The following is a 19270-nucleotide window of genomic DNA, read 5'->3' on the forward strand; positions in this document are numbered from 1 at the left end:
TTTTCCTCTCCTGTAGGAGATGAAAGGAGGGTCTCTGTATATTTCTCTAAGCAGAGGTTGATCTTGGATTAAATGCCATTTGCTCATTAAAATGCTTTTAAGATTGGGCACTGATGGATTATATTGTGTGACAAAAGGCAATAATCTCTTTTGCAATTTTGGTTTCTGTTGTAGTTGCCGACTTCCTGTTTTTAAATTCGATTTCTGCGAGGACTTTGTTGACCAGTTTCTCTGGATAGCCTCGAACACGCAAATTTGATCTGAAATTTTTGATCTTTTCTTCAAAACAAGAAGAGCGGACTCCATTCGAATAAATACATTTTCTTGCAATATACAATCTGGTGAGTCGTACAATGCTTCATAATCAGTCAATAAACGGACCAATTCTTCAAAGAAATTGTCCCATTCTTCGGTAGTCGAAGTTTCTGCCATGTTTGTAGCCATCTTTGATTTTTGGCGGGAAAATTTGCGAGATGCATTATGGGTAAATACTTCATGAACAGTATACGAAGTCTGTTCCACACGTTGCATTGTGGGTTAACTACTTTGTTGACTGGTTGGCGAGGTTGTTGACAACGTATTTGGGTTGTTGATGCTGCAATTTGGCTACTTTATTTACCCAAAAATTTTATTTCACTAATTTGAAGAAGAAACAATGCTCTCTCAGAACAAACTGGTCGTTTTGGGAAAAGCCGTGTACCAGAACGCCTTTTTAGCATTTGAAAATAGGCTAAATGTAGACCTCTCGTTTAGCTGTCTTGGGTCGTTAATTTAGAAAAATCGTGAAATGTTTTAGTTCAATCAAATCGCGATCTGTTCAGCTCTAAATATACAAGAAAGGAAGTACAAATACAACGTGCAATCAGTTTGTTATGAAGATTTTTACTTTTGAGTTTACGAGCCTCTGAATATTGCAAATTTGGCTATTGCAGCATCAACAACCCAAATACGTTGTCAACAACCTCGCCAACCAGTCAACAAAGTAGTTAACCCACAATGCAACGTGTGGAACAGACTTCGTATACTGTTCATGAAGTATTTACCCATAATGCATCTCGCAAATTTTCCCGCCAAAAATCAAAGATGGCTACAAACATGGCAGAAACTTCGACTACCGAAGAATGGGACAATTTCTTTGAAGAATTGGTCCGTTTATTGACTGATTATGAAGCATTGTACGACTCACCAGATTGTATATTGCAAGAAAATGTATTTATTCGAATGGAGTCCGCTCTTCTTGTTTTGAAGAAAAGATCAAAAATTTCAGATCAAATTTGCGTGTTCGAGGCTATCCAGAGAAACTGGTCAACAAAGTCCTCGCAGAAATCGAATTTAAAAACAGGAAGTCGGCAACTACAACAGAAACCAAAATTGCAAAAGAGATTATTGCCTTTTGTCACACAATATAATCCATCAGTGCCCAATCTTAAAAGCATTTTAATGAGCAAATGGCATTTAATCCAAGATCAACCTCTGCTTAGAGAAATATACAGAGACCCTCCTTTCATCTCCTACAGGAGAGGAAAATCTCTGAAAGACATACTTGTTAGAGCTAAACTCTAAAGGTCAAAGACCGTTTATCACGAAACAGTGGGAGTCGTACTAGGCCTGTCAATCATTTTTTAGATCTTTGTGACTGGTTGGCGAGGTTGTTGACAACGTATTTGGGTTGTTGATGTTGCAATTTGGCTATGTTGAGCATCACGTCATTCGCGGCTTGACTTTAAAAGGTCGAGTTTTTGAAACGTGACGGGGAATTTCGGGATGATATGGAACGAAGCTTGAAATTGAGAGAAATTTTTCGTTGAAAGTAGATTAAGTAATCTCTTGAGCCTGACTCAAATACCTCTTGCCCTTGAAAGGAAATTTGTTGAGCTTGAGTCTAAATGTCTTGACCTTGAGAGGAAATCGGTTGAACGTGAATTGATTTTGTTGAGCTTGATTGAAGTCTCTCTTGACCTTGATAGCAAATTTGTTGAACGTGAAGCCAATTTTGTTTCTTGAATTTTGCACCATTTGGCTTTCCATAGTTAGCAACCACTTTAACTTCCAATCTTTTACATTTGTGGTGAGAGAATTTGTTTCATTTCCACCGTTTCATTTGAAATATAACCTTCACACACCTAGCATATCAACAAGTTCATTTGTATGGCATAAGGTTACCTGCTTGCACATCAGCCAGTGACAATCTGACAAGAACAGAAGCAGCTAGAAGTCCCTCAGTTACTATGGCAGCCTGATTTGGTTGATTACTGGCTTTCTCAATAGTCTAATAAAATTATAGATCAACAAATCACTTCTGCAATCAGTATTTAAAATGTAGAGATAGACAACTGGATAAATTCATGCATATAGAGTTACATATACACTCAATCTTACTAGATTTACTTGTACTGCCATAAGTAATGTATATTAATAGGTTTTGTTGGGTTTTGTGGTATAATATTTATTATTCTTCAAAAAAGGCTGCGGGTCAAAACAGAATTGTAAGAAGTTTGTAAACTTTTGATAAAAGCAGCATTTATCACAGATGAATTGGACCACTCTCTTTTAATTGCCTGGAGCGTACATCATAACTGAAGTAAGTAAATAGGAGAAATAGTATGAAATGAGTAAGCAAGTAAGTAAAGTTAAAGTAAGGTAACCTATTGCCTGTAGCTAGGTAGGGTATTGTGAGTAATGTAAGATAATGTACTGTATTAATGTCATGAAAAGGAAAAAAAGTCTAACTACAATAAACATATCAGAAAAAAAACAAATAGTAATTTTTACCTGCAGTAGTTGTGTCAAAATATCCATTCCTTGGAGAAGAGTGTTACCTATACAATTTACCGTCATTTGAAACATTTGAACAAATTAGACAGAGCAAAACATCACAGTAAAATCTCTCCAAGATCTTGCCGAGATTACAGTTCAAAATTTTGTATAATAGTTAATACTACTAGGAGAAACTGTATGCTGATCACTATTGTAAATTAACCACTGCCTTGCAAAGTGGAGGTTGGGTGCCCGAGACATCCAGGAGATTCCACTATTGGCAGCCAGTTCATAGACAGAGACCACTCCATGGCTGACAAATCCTGGCAACCCAGCCATGAGCCCACACAAGGAAACAAGAAAAACAGCCAACCGTCACACTGATAAAACAGTAGAAAGAGAGGGAGGGATAGGGGAGGGGAAACAGCCTCTGAGGAGAGTCCCCACACTTAAAACGCTAACACTCAATGAAAATGCCAACTCAACGCAAAACTACTATAATGTCCTGTTGTCCAAGAACACATTGAATCTTGGTACATGTACAGATCTAAATGCTGTGAAGGCAAGTTTTGGGCTCCTTGTTGTTACATGTGTAACTCTGTTAAATTGCATTTTTAAACTGCTTTTAAAAAAGGGTTACCACCTTGAAAGGCACCAGTCATGCACTGCAAGTATCCACCCCTAACTGCTGATGTTGAGTTCTTGTTGGTCATTCCTTTCTATAAAATGTAAAACATCAGACTGTCATAAATACAGTATAGTTCACTTATCTATCAACTTGTCAATGAACAAATTAAAGGATTCTATCCTGCTTGAGCTTATCAACAGAATTATATCTCACCTTAAATGCATCCACCAGCAACTTAGGAACTTGAGTTGAGAAGTGTGTACACCAGTGACTCAACACCAACAAGCCCTGGACAACAGCTCCTTCATGCACTAATAATGATGCAATAAAGCTCAATCAACACCAGCTATGTAGGTCTACAATGCATACGTGTTTCTACTCAGTCTAACTTTGACTAGTGATTGTATAGTTAGAATTAGTGTGTTATCAAACCTTCTTGCTGTATATATTTCACCATTTTCTCTGTAACAAGTTCACTGAGTCTCTGCACAGATGAGCTTCCACTGACTGAGTGGTGTTCTAAACTTCTGATCCCTGTAAATATTTAACAAAACATCAGCTTGAAAGAAAAACCTCTTGGCCCCACAACAAAATCTCAACACTTACTGTTCAAAAATGTGTAGAAATCAAAAAGGGGATTTTTTATTTTGAGCTTTACAAACCTTGAAGTACACCAACTCTATCATTCCACTGTGTCAGTTTACCTTCAGAACCTGAAGCATGAGAATATAACAGTTAAACTTACCTTATGAAATATTTAACTGAATAAACAACTAAAATAAAAACTGCAAGAAATGAAACTATGTCAATACTAAGAAAAAGCTTTGCAAACTTTTTGATGCACCATAATAGCATCACTGCTAACAACATTTTAGCACACTGTTTCATACCATTAAGAACAGCAAACAAGAAGTTGATGAGTTCCTCCAATGCCCCTGGATCACTACACTGATGTGCAAGGTTCTTAAGGATTAATGTCGCTGCCTGTCTGTGTAGATCTTCTTTGGCACGTAACTGACCTAAACATTCAATGAACATTACCTGACTTGAAATGAATTATGCAACATACATTAAGTGAACTTGCTAACATTAAAAAAACTAACACTTCTAAATTGCAGTTTCAAATGAAAATTGTAGACAGTCATAAATGTAATTTCTATAGAAGGTACAGGAAATGGAGAAGGAGTGACAGCTTCCCTCTCTTCTCCATCACAATCATTGTAATTTTGAAGATACCTCTGAAGGATTATATGGAATCTGTTACTAAAAACTAAAGGCAGAGTAAAATGCTTAAAATATGCACTTAAAATGAAATTTATGCAAACGTAAACCCCTAAATAGTGTTGATTTTCTACTTGAGAATCTTGACCTGAAGTTAACTCACCAACAACATTCTTGCAGATATCCAAGGCATACTTGGATAAATCAATTGAGACTGAAGAAATCAAATACGCGGCACCTGAAAAAGGAAATCATCATGATGTGATGCATGATGACGGAAAAAAATTAGTTTGTGACAAGTTAAAAGCCTACAAGATGTGTAAAGTTTGTTACAATTCATGGGTGAAATGGGATCTTAACCCCCTATGCTATCCTATTATTTATTCAGTCAGAATGAAGCTGTCACATCAATGCTTGTAAACCAAGGTGTTACAATTTTAAAGCTTCCAAATGATGATCCAAGTTAGCATAGCATAGTATTATTGAAGAACTTTGAGGTGTTTGGAAATGTTATGAAACACTGTCTTGAGTGTTTGATAGATCTACTACCTCAAAACTAAAACTAAGGAGAAAACGGGAAATAAAACTGTAAAAATCTAAGCTTAATAAGATCAGATACCAACACACTTGTCATGGTCATGATTTACATTGTTTAAACTTGAGGAATTATTAAATGAGTTTGATAAAATAGGTCTCAACTTACAATTTTTTATTCATTTGTACTTACATTCAAGAACAACTTCAGGGTTTCGTAGGAGAGATTTCTGCACAGCAGGTAAGATTAAACTGTTGAAGTCATCGTGGGTCACATGACACAACAAAGAACCAATGTTTACCTGCATGGTTCAAGGGTCAAAGGTCACATTAGGAGGCGTACACTGATATACAGTGTAACAAAGTGGCATGGGGCATGCTACTTGCAACTTTGTTGATGGGGTGTCAAAGCTATTCTTTTTATTTCAATATGATTATATTTTTTTCTACAGTCAGCATGATGTTTTAAAATTTTTACCAACTTAACTCAGGTAGACGCATTAACTTTTATGCCAACTATATAATTTGTTGAAAATGTAAGCTCAACAAAAGACAGTTATGTACTAGATATCTGGGAATGTAAGTGATCTCAGATATATATAACAACTTAAAGAACGGTTTCTTACCAGGACATGATTGGCAGGTGCTGTCTTGCTATTAATCACAGCCTTCACATACATTTCAAGCAATGGCTTCTGTACAGTTAAGAGGATGATAAGTCATTAGACAAAAATCTACCACTGCTGATTTAATTGCTTAATAACCTTGCTTGCTCACTGCTCATTATCAATATTGTGCACACACTAACCTTAAATTTATTTATTGTTTCAATGTCTTTGTTCTTTGTACAGAAATTGAATAGATATCCAGTTAAGCAGCCGTGTTCCTGAAAAATTAAAGATTAAATCATAAGCATTTTAACTTTGAATTGCACAAATTTTAAGTTCTTTTTTACTAATAGTTTTCTTTCTTCCAGATAACATTTACCCAAATATATTCTATTTATTGTCAGCATAGCTGTCAGCAGTTACTTGCTAGTTATTCTGTTGAATTCACGGCTACTTGACAATAATTCTTAGGATAATCATGTGCCATAACATTGCAAATAACAGTGGGAGAAATAATGTTGTCTCTATCTGGTTTAAATCAAACTTGTCCAATTGAAGACAGTTGTTACAAATCATGTATTTTAGGGAAGTGTGTAACTAGTGTCACCAGCCCAAAATACCACTGAATCCTGGATGAAAACACACTGAAACCTTTACTTTTCATTAAAGAAATTATGAGAATTTGAATAATAATAATAATAATAATAATAATAATAATGATAATGATAATGATAATGATAATGATAATGATAATAAGGGTAAACCCGTCAGCAAATGCTATTATCAAAGGGTGCCCTGGGCAACTAAAAATAGAAATGAAATAGCAATAAAAATCTAAAAAAATAACAACATATGTAGTAAAAGATAAAACTATATACAATATGTACAATTTTCACCTGACATGCCTCCATCTTGCTGATGGCTTCTGCATACTTGGATGCAATTCCTGGAACCTGGATTAGGAACATATTAGGTCACACAGACCATTATTAATATTTATCATTTGATTGTTTTTCATTTCAACACAAACATCGAAAAAAGAGCTAATAAAGGAATTTACAATGTATAGGGTGCTGAAGAAACCTAAGAAGAAATTACAACCATTAATATTACTGGTCTAATATCAATGTAAGTACACTAGCACTACATGTAATTGAACAATGTAGGAGAAGAAATTCCCAGAAAAATGTATAATTGTAAAAATATAAAAATGAAAAATATATTAGGATAAAAAATTACACCACACCTCTCTCCATACTCTGTGTAATTTCTTCCTAGCAGCTTGACATACACAAACTTTTCCTGCTGAGAGAACTCCATGTAGAGCTAGACATTGCACTTCAACCAGTCTAATCCACTGTGCATCATTACACAGGTCAGTGTTGGTGTAAACATGACGTACCAGGATGCATGACCAGCACAGGAGAACAAGATTGGAGCCACTGGTCACATAACTACAACAGATCAATCATTGATAAATTATGAAAACAACAGTTTTTGTAAATGAACATCAATCTTTCAATACATAAACTGCATTCATGACATGTCTTGGTAAAATGTTGTTGTCTGGGTGACAACAATGCTATTAGGAATTGATTTAAATATTTTGTCATTCATTGAGACTAGCAAATTCTTACCTGGGAAAGGAAGAGATGATTTGTTTTTCTACATTTGAAAATGCTATGCAAAAGTATTTCACAGCATTTGCACCTAATAAAACAAAAGACAAATCAAAGTAGTCTAAGTCACTAAGAATAATTTTTATCACCAGAGCAAATGAATAGTGACAAACAAAGGCATACCTTGCTTTTCTGCAAGCACTCTAAGAACTTCCTCAACTGATTTTCTTGATTTGTTATCTCTATAAAGATTGTTCAATTTCTTATAACTAATTTCTCAAATAATAATTAATTAATTAATTAATTAATAAATTAAAAATGATTCAAATTCTGGTAACCTAAATTATTTTATGATTATTTTTGTTCAAAAATTGGAAAATAAAATAACAGATATTACAAAATAATCTAATTAATTTTACTGCATGCAACCTAACTAAATTACTGCCATGTGGAACTACCATGCACTATCACCAACTATCTAACTTAATGTTAGTTGGCGACAGGTAATGATGGTGCTTTCAAACATGCATGGTATCTGGGACTTTCATCAACTATCATCAAAATTCACTGTACTTTTTACGAGTGGAGTGATAAAAGATCAATATTTCTCAAAAAAACATGGATCATGTGTACTAAAGGCGTCCACGGTCGAATGTCCATTGATATCCTTGATCAACACTTGCTCAACATCTTGATCAAGATCTTGATTGACACAATCAACAATCAATCAACAGTCGGTGATAGTCGACTGACTCATATGTGTCGATCGACACTTGACGATATGTCTAGAAAAAATGGTCGGCTCTTGACCGACTGTTAGCCAAGATGTCAATCGAGTGTCAATCGAGGTGTCAATCGAGTATTGATCGAGTGTCAATCGAGGGTTGATCAAGAGTATTGATCGACACTTGACTGCAGATGCCTTTAGCACTCATGATTTGACATCATTTATATGTGATAACACAGATCAGGTAACAGTAGAACTGACAGAACTAGTGATCACCTGTAACGATGCTGAGTCAGATAAAGTAACTTGATCACTGCTTTTACTGCAGCTTCAGAAAACCCTATGGAATCAAACAGTACAACAGAATATCAATCTTGAACTAAGAAAACAGTGCAGTTTATATTACAGAGAATTAAAGTTATTTAATCGTGGAGACCACGTGAAATAACTTGAAACTGAATTATTACGCTCACGTGGTTCCAGTGGCCAAAATCCAGCGATTATGGAGTACTTTGACCATTTCAGCGTTTCCATGACATCGATAAAAATGTTCACCAAATTAGTGCCAGATTTTAGAATGCCCCAAGGCAGCAGAATTCTTGTCTATTAGCATTTACAACTAAAAAGATAAAGTCATAAAAGATATATGGCTTACCCTCTCTTTGGATGCAAGGCACTAGAAGTTCTTCGCAAACATGCTTCCTCTCTTTGGTACTAGCAGTCGTTATTTTGTTGCTACATTTCTTCAGAATTTCGACCACCTATGAAGGAAATAAACTTGCGTCAAAGCAAGTAGATATAGACTAGAATAAGAAAAGTAAACTGGATAAAACGAGAAACTCTCCAAACACTACCTCCGCCGCCATCTTGGCCACGTACTTTTTGAGCCCGTCATTCACGTGGTTCGATGTTTATATCCATGTCATGTAAAACTCATGTAATGTTGCCTATTCTTTACGCGTGCAACATGGCGTCAAATCTCGGTTCGAGTTTGAAGTGGCAAGAACTGTTACCAGAACACCCAGTTTTTCAAAGGCTTACTCAAAGACATGTCGATGCAAGCTCAGAAATAACAGAGGGATCTCAGCAGAGAGCAACTAATAACATTTTGATTGAAAATGATGGCGAAATATTCCTATGGAATTCCTCGAAGAGTAGTATACTGACAGCAAATCTAAAAAACTTGCATTTTGAAAACGAACGGTCTGCCAAATTTCAAGTGAGTGAGAACTTCATTTTATTGTAACTGAATGATAAAATGTTTGTCAATATTTATTGAATGATTGATTGGTCAGTCGATTGATTGATTGATTGATTGACTGACATTTGCTCTTTTATAATATCCAACTTTAGACAATGCACAATATTTGAATACTTAGTTATTTTATTGAGAAATTTATTGTGTTGTATGCACCTTAATAACCTTAAGAATCAATCTGTTGTAAGTCAGATAAAGGGTAAGTATTTCAGCTTTGTGCACTCCAGATGATCTGAATCTTGCATTCTGATTGGCTAAATATGAGGTCCATATTTTCTCAAATGAGTATTTTCATTGCCACCCTGTTGTGTGGACTTGTCCATTTAAGTAACCTCTCTCCTTCGTTAGAGATGATTCTGGCCATTTCAGTGGATGTTTTGCTCTTCTTTGATGATGTTTTGTTGTCCTGGTCTACCTGTGATCTTCTCATAGAGTATAACTGCAGAGCTTTGGTGCACACAATGGTCATCAAAGCTGTCATTGGATGCAGTGTTTCTTTAGACACTCTTAGTCTTTCAAGTTGTCACACTCATCCTGCTGACTTAGCAACAGTTTAATGTTATTGTTTTAACTTACCAACAGGAATTTGCTTGCACAAAGGCTCCTCCATTTGTCGTGGATTCTATGCTATTCAGCCCATCATCAAAGTACCTATTGCTCATAGGAGAAAGAGGAATATCAGTTCTTGAGATGCCAATGAGATGGGGAAAGTTTGCTGAGTATGATGGTGGAACTGAATCTGTTAGTTGCAGGTATTTTAAAACAGGGTTCTCTCAGAAAGTGGGGAGGTATTAAATGTAGTCAAATTTGAAGCAGTTTTCAATAAAGTGTCATCCAAAGCCAAAGTAATCACAGTACCCAAGCACAAAAGCCATGAACAATGCAATGAACCGATAAGGACACAAAGCAAATACATGTTTCCTATACCAAAGTCAGCAAACTGGATTTAATCAAGTTGTGATTAGATTTCATTTTGGCAGCTCACTGTTTACTTGAGAAGGTAGCTAAAACCACCAAACCAATAATGGAGCATAGTCAAGAAAAACCAGAGCAATTCTGGATAACTCTGGACACTCATTTGAAACAATTCTGTAGCAGGAGGAACTGATTTCTTGAGATTTAAAGCAGTTTAAATGAAGTGGACAAGAAAATGACTCAGATTTGTTGATGGCGTTTTAGGACAAGGGCAAAGTTGTCTTTAATTAACATGGATAGGATGGTGATCTAAGGGTTCACTCACCCCAAAGAAACTGCTATATGGGAAAGGGAAGATGTTTGATTGTGCACAGGGAGGTACAGAACAGGCCTTCTGCCACTCTTTTTGACTCACAGGTGCAGTAAATTGGGGATATGATGATCTCAGATGTGTAAAAAGTTGTTTTGTCTTGTTGACCCGTATTGTAATTATTTATACCCAAGCTCTGTTTCAGAACAATTCCTATTGATCCAAGATTCTATGTAACTCATCACAAGATAAAAGTTCTTGATGTTAAGTGGCATCCAGGAAGTCAGGCTGACATTCATCTCATGGTTCTTACTTCAGATAATAACTTAAGGTATTGTGAAGCTGAACTGATTAATTTGGTATTTTTCTGAAGAAAAGTCCAATTAGGTCTCCTTATACATTAATTATCTGTTTTTGCTTTCAGAGAAACACATCAGACAACAACAGTTTATTTCTACTACTGTAAACAACTAAAAGAATTTACAAGATTATAATTATAAATAAATAAATAAATAAACAGTACAGTACATACAGTAGTGGGACACCCAAAATAACTAAAAAGCTAAACTAGTTGGGTGACCGTAATTATAATAATTAAAAATGTGAGAGTCAGGAAAGAGGCACAACAAATACATTGGTACACATAAATATCATAAACTTGGTACAAGAGTAAATATACAAAACAAAACAAAATAAATAGATATAAACCATCAAAATATCAGTAAAGATTAATAGAGACTAATGAAATGCAAAGTTAGTTCTTTTTTAAATTGATTAGAAGTACAACACTTGAATCTTTCATCGAGTTCATTCCATAATTTAGGTCCATTAAATCGAATATTAAATTTGCCATAATTTGTTTGAATTTTTGGAAGATAGAAAGTAGATCTAGATGCAAAGCGAGTATTTACATTATGTTTACAAGATGTTTTGACAAAAAACAGAGGTAATCAGTTGAGGGGTAGGGTCTGAAGGGATGGTGAATTTTTTTCCTAGAATGGGACACCATTATATAAATGGTTTCCTGGTTTTGGGTTCTGAAAAAACATCTGGAAAATGACTGTGATATAAACAATGTCACGGACCCTACATTAACGCACATGCCTATTAAAATATAAGCAGTCTAACACAGACTTGCCTTACTTTATTTGGGTTTTTTAAATTTCATTTTAAATATCGGTAGTAAATTGTCCCAGGATGGGGTATCTGGATTATATCAAATCGATTGGTGTCATATTTCAGCATATAAATTGATTGTGTTCTAAAGTGCCATTTATTGTTGTCATGTTACTTCAACAGACTATAGCAGTACAGTGCTGATTCATTTATATTGACTAGCATCTATCATTTTTTAATTTGCTATGAAAGACTGTAAAATCTTATCATCATACACTCTTTTGGCCAAGCCATTAGGTAGACAATGTTGTAATCTGATATTGTCATTCAGAGAGGACAGTCAACCTTGTTTTTTGAGTATATAAACTTCTCAATCACATCTTGTTTTGCCTTTTAAACAGACTTTACAGTGTGCTCAAACCAACTTCTCCAGAAGAAATTATTTCCTTGGGGGAGTCATCTTCACTGACAGCAGAATACAGCAGGAAGTCTTTGTCTGTTGGATCGATGTCAACATTTGCAGCTGCTCTTGGAGAGAAAGCCGTTGCATTTGATTTTGCCCCACCTACTACTGCCCCTGTCCTCAGAGGAAGGCTCAACTCTAGTGATGCTGAACCAGATGTCACTCATCCTATCTTCGTTTTGAGAGAAAATGGAGACATTTACTATCTGGTTCACAGAATTTCTCAAATGAGGTACCCCCGTAAATCCTCAAATTAGCGCCCCCCTCAAATAAGCACCCCCTCCTCCCCCCTCCCTTCGCTCCCTCTATCGACCAAAATTTAAAATAAGCCCCCCATCGAATAAGTGCCCCTCCCCTCCCCCCATTTTGTTGACGAGTAACGAGACAGCAAAGGATGTATAGTTTTAGTTGTGTAGTATTAGATTTGTGCATTGTTTCAGTTTGTTAACACATTAAGTTTGGAAAAAATTACAAGTACTAATGGTGCTGCAATTTAAAGTTTAGGATCAGCTTTTTATGCTGATAAACAGTTTATGTTGTTTTTCATGTGCAGATGATGTATTAAAAAATGATCATGCAAGGCCACGATTTGGGAAAAATTGAATAAGTGCCCCTCCTTGATTAAGTGCCCCCCGTCTTCTTCTAAATTTGAAATAAGTGCCCTTGGTGCTAATTCAAGGATTTACAGTAATCCTAACCTGGTCCTCTGCAGGATTTCAGTACATTCTAATTACATAAAATATTGAATTATTTTAAAATTAATATTTTCCAGGTACAGTCTCAATATTCTAGTTTTTAACAGGTGCCAGCCACAGCTGACAGGTCCATTGACAATGTACCCAGCAGCAGATGATAATTATGGACTGGACGCTTGCTCCTTGCTTTGTCTTCATTCCCAGCCCCCTGTTATTGCCATGGCAACAGCAAGTGGAAAAATTTATCACTGTATTGTTTTGGAATCAGAAGAATCTTATGATCCTGAGGAGGTAGTCTGACTCTTTGGCACTGGCTTAGGCATCTTAATTTGATATTTGTGAAGTCATAGTGTCTGAGGAGGAGAGATGGTGAATACTATTTTCATCAGGATTTGTTATTTCTCTTTCCATCACATTGAAACACCATGAACTGAAGCAACACACACTACCAGTATCCATAAAGCAACCTTTACCTTATGCATTGTCATATATGTTTTTAAGCAATTATAGGACAATAGATATGTCAAAGATCAGACTTTGTTGACAGGAACTTGATATCCCACTTTACATTATTTGTCCATTTACTTGTAAATGGACAAAATTGTAGGTTCTTTAACAATCCCTTTGAGTTGATAATGAAGGTGAAGGAGAAAATTAAATTAATCAGCTGAGAGATGTTAGCTTGGTGGCATTAAAAGATATGTATTGCAGCTCTACATGTAGGTAAGGTAAAATCATTGAAAGAGAATTGACTATAGTATTAGATACTTTGGAGACACCACTTTCATTGCTTGATATGTCACCAGGGTTTTACCCATAATCAGTTACATTACCATGTAGTATTTAATAGAAGTTTGTTGACTCAGCCTTTTAACATTTCATTCCTTTATAGGAAATAGAATCCTGGAACAGACATGGAATTGTCAAAAGTGATGCATGTCGGCAAAACCTTTCTCTGTTTGTTCATGAATGTGTAGAACTTCGGGTCTCTTTATTAAACGAAGCAACAGACAGAAGTTCAGCTGGGGATTATTCAGATGAAAATGAAAACATGGCTCTGTTAAGACTACAAAGAGGTACACTGTACCCTGCAGTATAAGTATTTGGAACATAGGGCCTTCACACATGTCAGGTGGTGTGGCCTAGTGGTTAGGGAGCTAGATTTGCAATTTAGAGGCACCAGCTTCAAATCCTCCTCCCTGCCACTAGATATATTTGTGTTCAATCCCTACACTTTGTAAAAGGCCAACCAGTCAGTTTTCTGCCAGTGAGGCTCTGTACTGACAGAACGCCTATAACTGGACTCTTCAGGAGCAGAACTGAAGAGTTACCATTTAGAAGAAGTGACTGCTTAAGGAGGTTAAAAATGCTGTGTTTGTACTTCATGTCTCACTCATTGTAAATTATAACATTTATTTGGGTCACATAAGCTTCTTAGCTTCAAGCACAGCTGTGTATAAAGAAACTTGCTTTAAATTTTCTTCATTGTTAGTATGTCATATTGTTCATGTCTATGACACCACTGCCACTGATTATTAAATAAGTAAGGAGGATTTTAAGAAACATTTAAGACTCAATTCAGTTATTGAAAAGTTAAGTCAGGCCGCTGCAGATGCTGTTTGTAATGTACAGTCCCTGTTTTGATCTACAGCTGTTGAGGGGTAAAAGCAAGTATAACTGGGGAGTAACTGTGCAAAATATATTAAGGGAAGGGGAGGGGTGAGATTGTCTTGAATTAGTATCCCATCAAAGTTGATTAAAGTACCCCTATAGTTCGTCATGCTGTGTAAACCAGAGACAAGCCTTGGCTTGACCAGTCGCTACACTTTACTCATAATTGGGTATGGTTTTCTTTTCCTGCAGATCCAGGATCACCATATCAGTATATTTGTTCGCACAATACCGGAGTACACAGCGTTTCATTGCCATGGGCTAAGAAACTACAAAGTTATTGTCTGCAAGGTAATATTTTAGTAATTTTTTTTCCTGAAAAAAAAAAACAATAATTATAATAATATTATTGTGATATGTTATTTGCAAAAGGTTCTTTACACACATATTCTCATCATGAACTGCATTTTTCTGACTTCCTGTCTGTGCCAGGTTGTTCTGTTAAACATAAAGTAAAGAAATGATCCTTGCATTTGTGTTTCTAATAAACAAATACAAAGAGACAAAAAAATTAACAGAAAAATTCAGGATTCTTTGCAGATCACATAACTTCATTTGTGGTCACTTACATAAATGCTGCATTACAAAGTATAGCATTCAGTTTTAACTATGACATTGTGATCTCAGCATTGGAAACCTTAATAAAACAAATTAGTTTTCCCTCTTTCTCAGATGGTGAAGGTTCTTTTGATCCTGAAGAAGCTGCCATTGTATATCACATGATATGTACTTCCCTGACAGCAGCAAGGTACATTATCTTATCTTACATGTAATTGCATATTTCCTAGTTAAGGAATAAAAATGATTCTCCAATGACCATGTGTAAAACGTATTCTAGCTTTAAGTAGATACAGATAAATGGGTAGACCTAAGTTAAATTCCTCTCAACTTGCTGTTTTCTGACTTTATATGTACATGCATCTATATTTCCCTGTTTCAGTTTGTCATCTCCAATCCTTGGTGTTTGTGTGGTAGACAGCAGAATTCTTGGTTCTTCAATGCTGTGTTTGACCTCAAAGATGGAGTGCATTGTTAAACCCTTGAGGTAAAAATCATTGAAATCAATGTATCATTATAAATTTCTAATTTGTACAAAATGTAAGTCCAAAAGTTACCCAGATGTAATGAATTGAACTACAATTTATTTTATTTTCTTTCATTTTGCATCATTCTTGATCCTAGTTTACTGAATAGACCACCCTCTCCATCAACAACTGAAACAGATGAAGAAACCAGCTATGAAAGGTCAGTTGTCAGCCCTATTCAACCTCAAAAGTATTAAAGCAAGAAATATGTGCTTGTCAGAAAAACAGTGTTAGTAGCGTATGAGTAAAGTACCTGACTGTTGACTTTTTCTGTTGGTTGTTTTACTTACAGTGCAGCGTTTTCACCAATCCGACACTTGAATGTGGGATTATTTAAAAGTCAGATTGAGAAGATATTAACAAGAAACACTTCAACACCTTTGTTAAGGTTAGTTCACCTGTGAACCTGACTTAGTGACATGAGTGATCACAACTCATTGACAGGTTGAAACAATAAAATAATAAAAAAATTAACTAATAAGGCGACAAAAACATCTTAGTAATGGAAAGTACTTCCAAGGCCATAACACATTAAAGGGTAAATGGACCCACTCCACCTATTGCTGCTCCTCAGAATGGGGTCCTAGTGCATCAGAGGTACACCCCCCCCCCCTCCCCCATATAATACATTTAGGATGTAGAGATCTTTGCTTGTTTGCTGGTTGGTTGGTTGATTTGTTTTTTATTTGGGAAGGGGCTTATATTTGGCAGTTTACTGTTATCAGTAGACCTTCATCAAACCATATTTACTTGATGACCGAATGTATCAACCTTTAACACTGCCTCCCAACTGTCCCACTAACACATCATGCTCCTTCTTTACTTTGCCTCTCCAAGCACAATGACTGTTGTGAAGGTTCTTCATGCCAACATGACACTGTTTAAAGTAGAAAAATTGTCTTGTAGAGCTGGCAAAGAATCTGAGAAACTCTCTCAGGAGGACTGTTATCAACTGCTTATTCAAGTACAAGAAATATTGAGGAAAGAGTATATTCAAAAACAAAACAAGGCCAGGGAAGAGATTGAAAAAAGGTAACCGCAACAAGTGTATAGTATAGAATGAAACAGGAAGCCACAGCAAGGACATGTCTATGCCCGAAAAAAAGAAGAAAAATTATAAATATAAACAATTTGCACAAGAGTCCAAGTTTTAAGTCAGGTGGTGAATCAAAGCAGGGCACCCTTCTGACCTTGCAGTCAAAGTGTTAACAGAAATGTTTTGTTTCAGAATCTCAATCCTCAAAGACCAGAAGGAACAACAGAACCAACACTTGGTAAAACTTCACAGAATCAGTGATGAGCTTAGAGAACAAGCTGCTGCACTGGGAGGAAAGCTGGATGACACATCAGAGAGGCATATGGATCTCATTAGAAGGTAGATATTAAATAATTTGGTGACAGTAGCATGTCCAGTGTGTTGGTAGAGTTTGATGACACTTAATATGAAATAGTTAGTGATAGGTATTGATTTGCTGCCCATATACAGATCTATACCTGTACCACTTTAATTTTTGATAATTTTGTAAAATGTTTTCCTGAAAATTATTTTTTCCATGAGAATAACTCTCTCCTTTAGTATAACTTTCCAGGAAATATAATTTATGTCTGCCTCTCTGTGTTTGGAGGGGGTAGAGTGGGGTACAAAGTGATGACACTAAATTTATAAAATTTGTATTATTATTTCTTGCAGGCTGGAATCTCTTTTCCGTTTTGTTCACAATGGCATTCCAGTTTTATCCCATGCCGAGAGTAAAATGAAAAATGAGTTAGAAGACATTGAAACATTTTTACAATTCCATAGGGAATCACTGGAACAGGTACAAAGAGTGTCATGATGACAAGATCTTTTTTGTTTTATTTGGTTGTTCTTGTCTATGGGAAGAAAAAGTAGCATGAAAGGCATCCATGTAATGAACATTTTTTTTGGACATCGCATACATTTACAGCTTGTGTTGTATTGGGTATAACCTGTTTTCAGAATGTTCTATTGTAGAATCGGTGGATTACATGGTTAAGAAGGTCTAATCTTCTGATAACTGTTTCTTTTTTATTACAGATTGAAACGAAAAATAAGTATTCAAAAAAGAGTCCACAGAAGTCCACATCTTCCAAGTTACCAGTTCTTAATGTTTCCCAGCAAAATAACATTAGAAAAGTACTTAGTGATGAGTAAGTGCACAGCTTGTTTGTTACCTTTCAATTCCACCTCTCCTTACTGTTTGCTTATTCAGGTGGTGTCTGTCCTTGGTTGATATTTTCTTTACATTTCTTATCGCTTGTCCACCTAACCATGTACTGACATCATCATGGAAAATAACAAAACTTGATGAAAAATGCTCCTACACTATAATTATGTTATCTATAACATGTACACTCAGAGATGGAAATGGAATCTGAGATGTGTTTGATATGACTTGTGTTTGGGACGGCAAGCTGAGCATACAGTTAAGGGCAAAATGCACATTGGGTTGTTTGTGAAATTGGATTTTGATTGTATCGCCATCACTGATAAAGTGATTCCCACAAGAGACTTTTTAAAGTTTATAAATGAAATCACCCAAGACATGCAATAATTTGTTTTCATACAGCAATAATCACATTTGTCAATGAAGCACTTCTGAGCTATGTGTATGGTTAGAAAAGCCATAACGGCTGATTTGCTATTCTTTACTGATGAAAAGAATACTGACCAAACTGTCTTTTCAAGGTCTCAGAAATGTTGCTTTAAATGTCAAGTTTTAAATTTTAAAAAGCACTATGACCATTTGTCCTGACTTATTGCATTCAAACTAGCCAGCCAGTGCAGATGAATTTCCAGCTTCAATATTTTTTCTGCATCATAACACAACAGCCAGAAATTTATCTGTGTTACACGCTACATTCAAACACTCCCCATATTGCCATGAGGACACTGATGACTTATAAATTGCAAAGATGTCTGATATTATTGTGAACCTGTTCAGAAAAAGGAACAGTATTGTGTAGCAACAAATAATATTGCATGTTTTTACTGATGGCTTTGTTTGTTTTTTTAGGAGTGAAATGATTACCGACCTTGTAAATCAAGTCAAAGAACTCAAAATTCAAGTTGGATTGTAGTCTTAGTCAATAATCAGAGCCTTCCAAGATACATGTGTCAGATATGATATGAAAAGACTGAAAGGAAATATATCTAGTGACACAAAGACCACCTTTGTAGATTAGGGTTGGTTCGTCCTCTATAAAAGTGTGAAGTTTATTCTGATGTTGGAGAATAATTACTTGTGTTCAATTGCATGTAAATTACTACAGGTTTGTAACAGTTATGAATCTGAATCAACTTTTGTGTCGACTAATTTACTCCATTTTATTTCAATTGATATTAATTTATTTGGTTTTGCATAGTGTACATGTCAAACTTTACTTCAACACAGCAATGATTATTGGTAGGAAGTTTGCACAGCTTGGGGTTCAAGATAGATTAAGATTCCTTATCTTCCTTTAGTTTGTTGAGCATGATCAAGGGAGAAAACAAAGGAGAAAAAATATGAGGGAAAAAAAAAGCTTTTACCTAACCAATCTTTAGTTTGGTGTTATTAGGTTGTTATAATTTGACTGTATATAGAAATCTACTTTTTATTAAATAACCATTTATTAGCAAAACTGTCTTACTGTCTTCTGTCT

The 19270-nt window shown here is 35.5% G+C and overlaps 2 protein-coding genes across 2 annotated transcripts in view; one reads left to right on the top strand and one right to left on the bottom strand.

The window, feature by feature from the left end:
• Positions 1 to 9016, bottom strand: part of LOC110046415 (stalled ribosome sensor GCN1-like) — a 30091-nt gene extending 21075 nt beyond the window's left edge. The window contains exons 1-18 of the mRNA XM_020752101.2: positions 8949 to 9016; positions 8750 to 8855; positions 8371 to 8434; positions 7551 to 7609; positions 7386 to 7458; positions 6995 to 7202; positions 6645 to 6701; positions 5949 to 6026; positions 5767 to 5835; positions 5334 to 5442; positions 4770 to 4844; positions 4276 to 4404; positions 4048 to 4098; positions 3818 to 3919; positions 3599 to 3696; positions 3401 to 3476; positions 2773 to 2819; positions 2164 to 2269 (exon numbers count right to left, since the gene is read on the bottom strand). Of these exons, the coding sequence (XP_020607760.2) occupies positions 2164 to 2269; positions 2773 to 2819; positions 3401 to 3476; positions 3599 to 3696; positions 3818 to 3919; positions 4048 to 4098; positions 4276 to 4404; positions 4770 to 4844; positions 5334 to 5442; positions 5767 to 5835; positions 5949 to 6026; positions 6645 to 6701; positions 6995 to 7202; positions 7386 to 7458; positions 7551 to 7609; positions 8371 to 8434; positions 8750 to 8855; positions 8949 to 8960 (1519 nt within the window). The 5' untranslated portion in view covers positions 8961 to 9016. The remainder of the gene's footprint in view (positions 1 to 2163; positions 2270 to 2772; positions 2820 to 3400; positions 3477 to 3598; positions 3697 to 3817; positions 3920 to 4047; positions 4099 to 4275; positions 4405 to 4769; positions 4845 to 5333; positions 5443 to 5766; positions 5836 to 5948; positions 6027 to 6644; positions 6702 to 6994; positions 7203 to 7385; positions 7459 to 7550; positions 7610 to 8370; positions 8435 to 8749; positions 8856 to 8948) is intronic.
• LOC110046416 (nucleoporin 88-like) lies at positions 8999 to 19249 on the top strand. The gene is made up of 16 exons (XM_020752102.2): positions 8999 to 9313; positions 9935 to 10104; positions 10783 to 10908; positions 12095 to 12388; positions 12959 to 13142; positions 13744 to 13927; positions 14715 to 14813; positions 15195 to 15270; positions 15463 to 15567; positions 15705 to 15767; positions 15900 to 15995; positions 16514 to 16639; positions 16836 to 16982; positions 17298 to 17424; positions 17664 to 17776; positions 18643 to 19249. Exons 1-16 carry the CDS (start codon positions 9002 to 9004, stop codon positions 18704 to 18706), a joined length of 2286 nt encoding a protein of 761 aa, XP_020607761.2. The 5' UTR covers positions 8999 to 9001; the 3' UTR covers positions 18707 to 19249.
• Positions 19250 to 19270: the final 21 nt, after the last annotated feature.

Source organism: Orbicella faveolata, unplaced genomic scaffold, assembly GCF_042242905.1.
Source record: "Orbicella faveolata isolate gen_17 unplaced genomic scaffold, um_ofav_v1 contig_47, whole genome shotgun sequence".
In the NCBI taxonomy this organism is placed as follows: Eukaryota; Metazoa; Cnidaria; class Anthozoa; order Scleractinia; family Merulinidae; genus Orbicella; species Orbicella faveolata.

Coding starts and splice junctions, on each gene's coding strand:
- LOC110046416 (XM_020752102.2), top strand. CDS start 9,002: ATGTTTATATCCATGTCATGTAAAACTCATGTAATGTTGCCTATTCTT. Junction 9,314..9,934: donor AACGGTCTGCCAAATTTCAA/GTGAGTGAGAAC, acceptor ACTTACCAACAG/GAATTTGCTTGCACAAAGGC. Junction 15,271..15,462: donor ACTTCCCTGACAGCAGCAAG/GTACATTATCTT, acceptor TCCCTGTTTCAG/TTTGTCATCTCCAATCCTTG.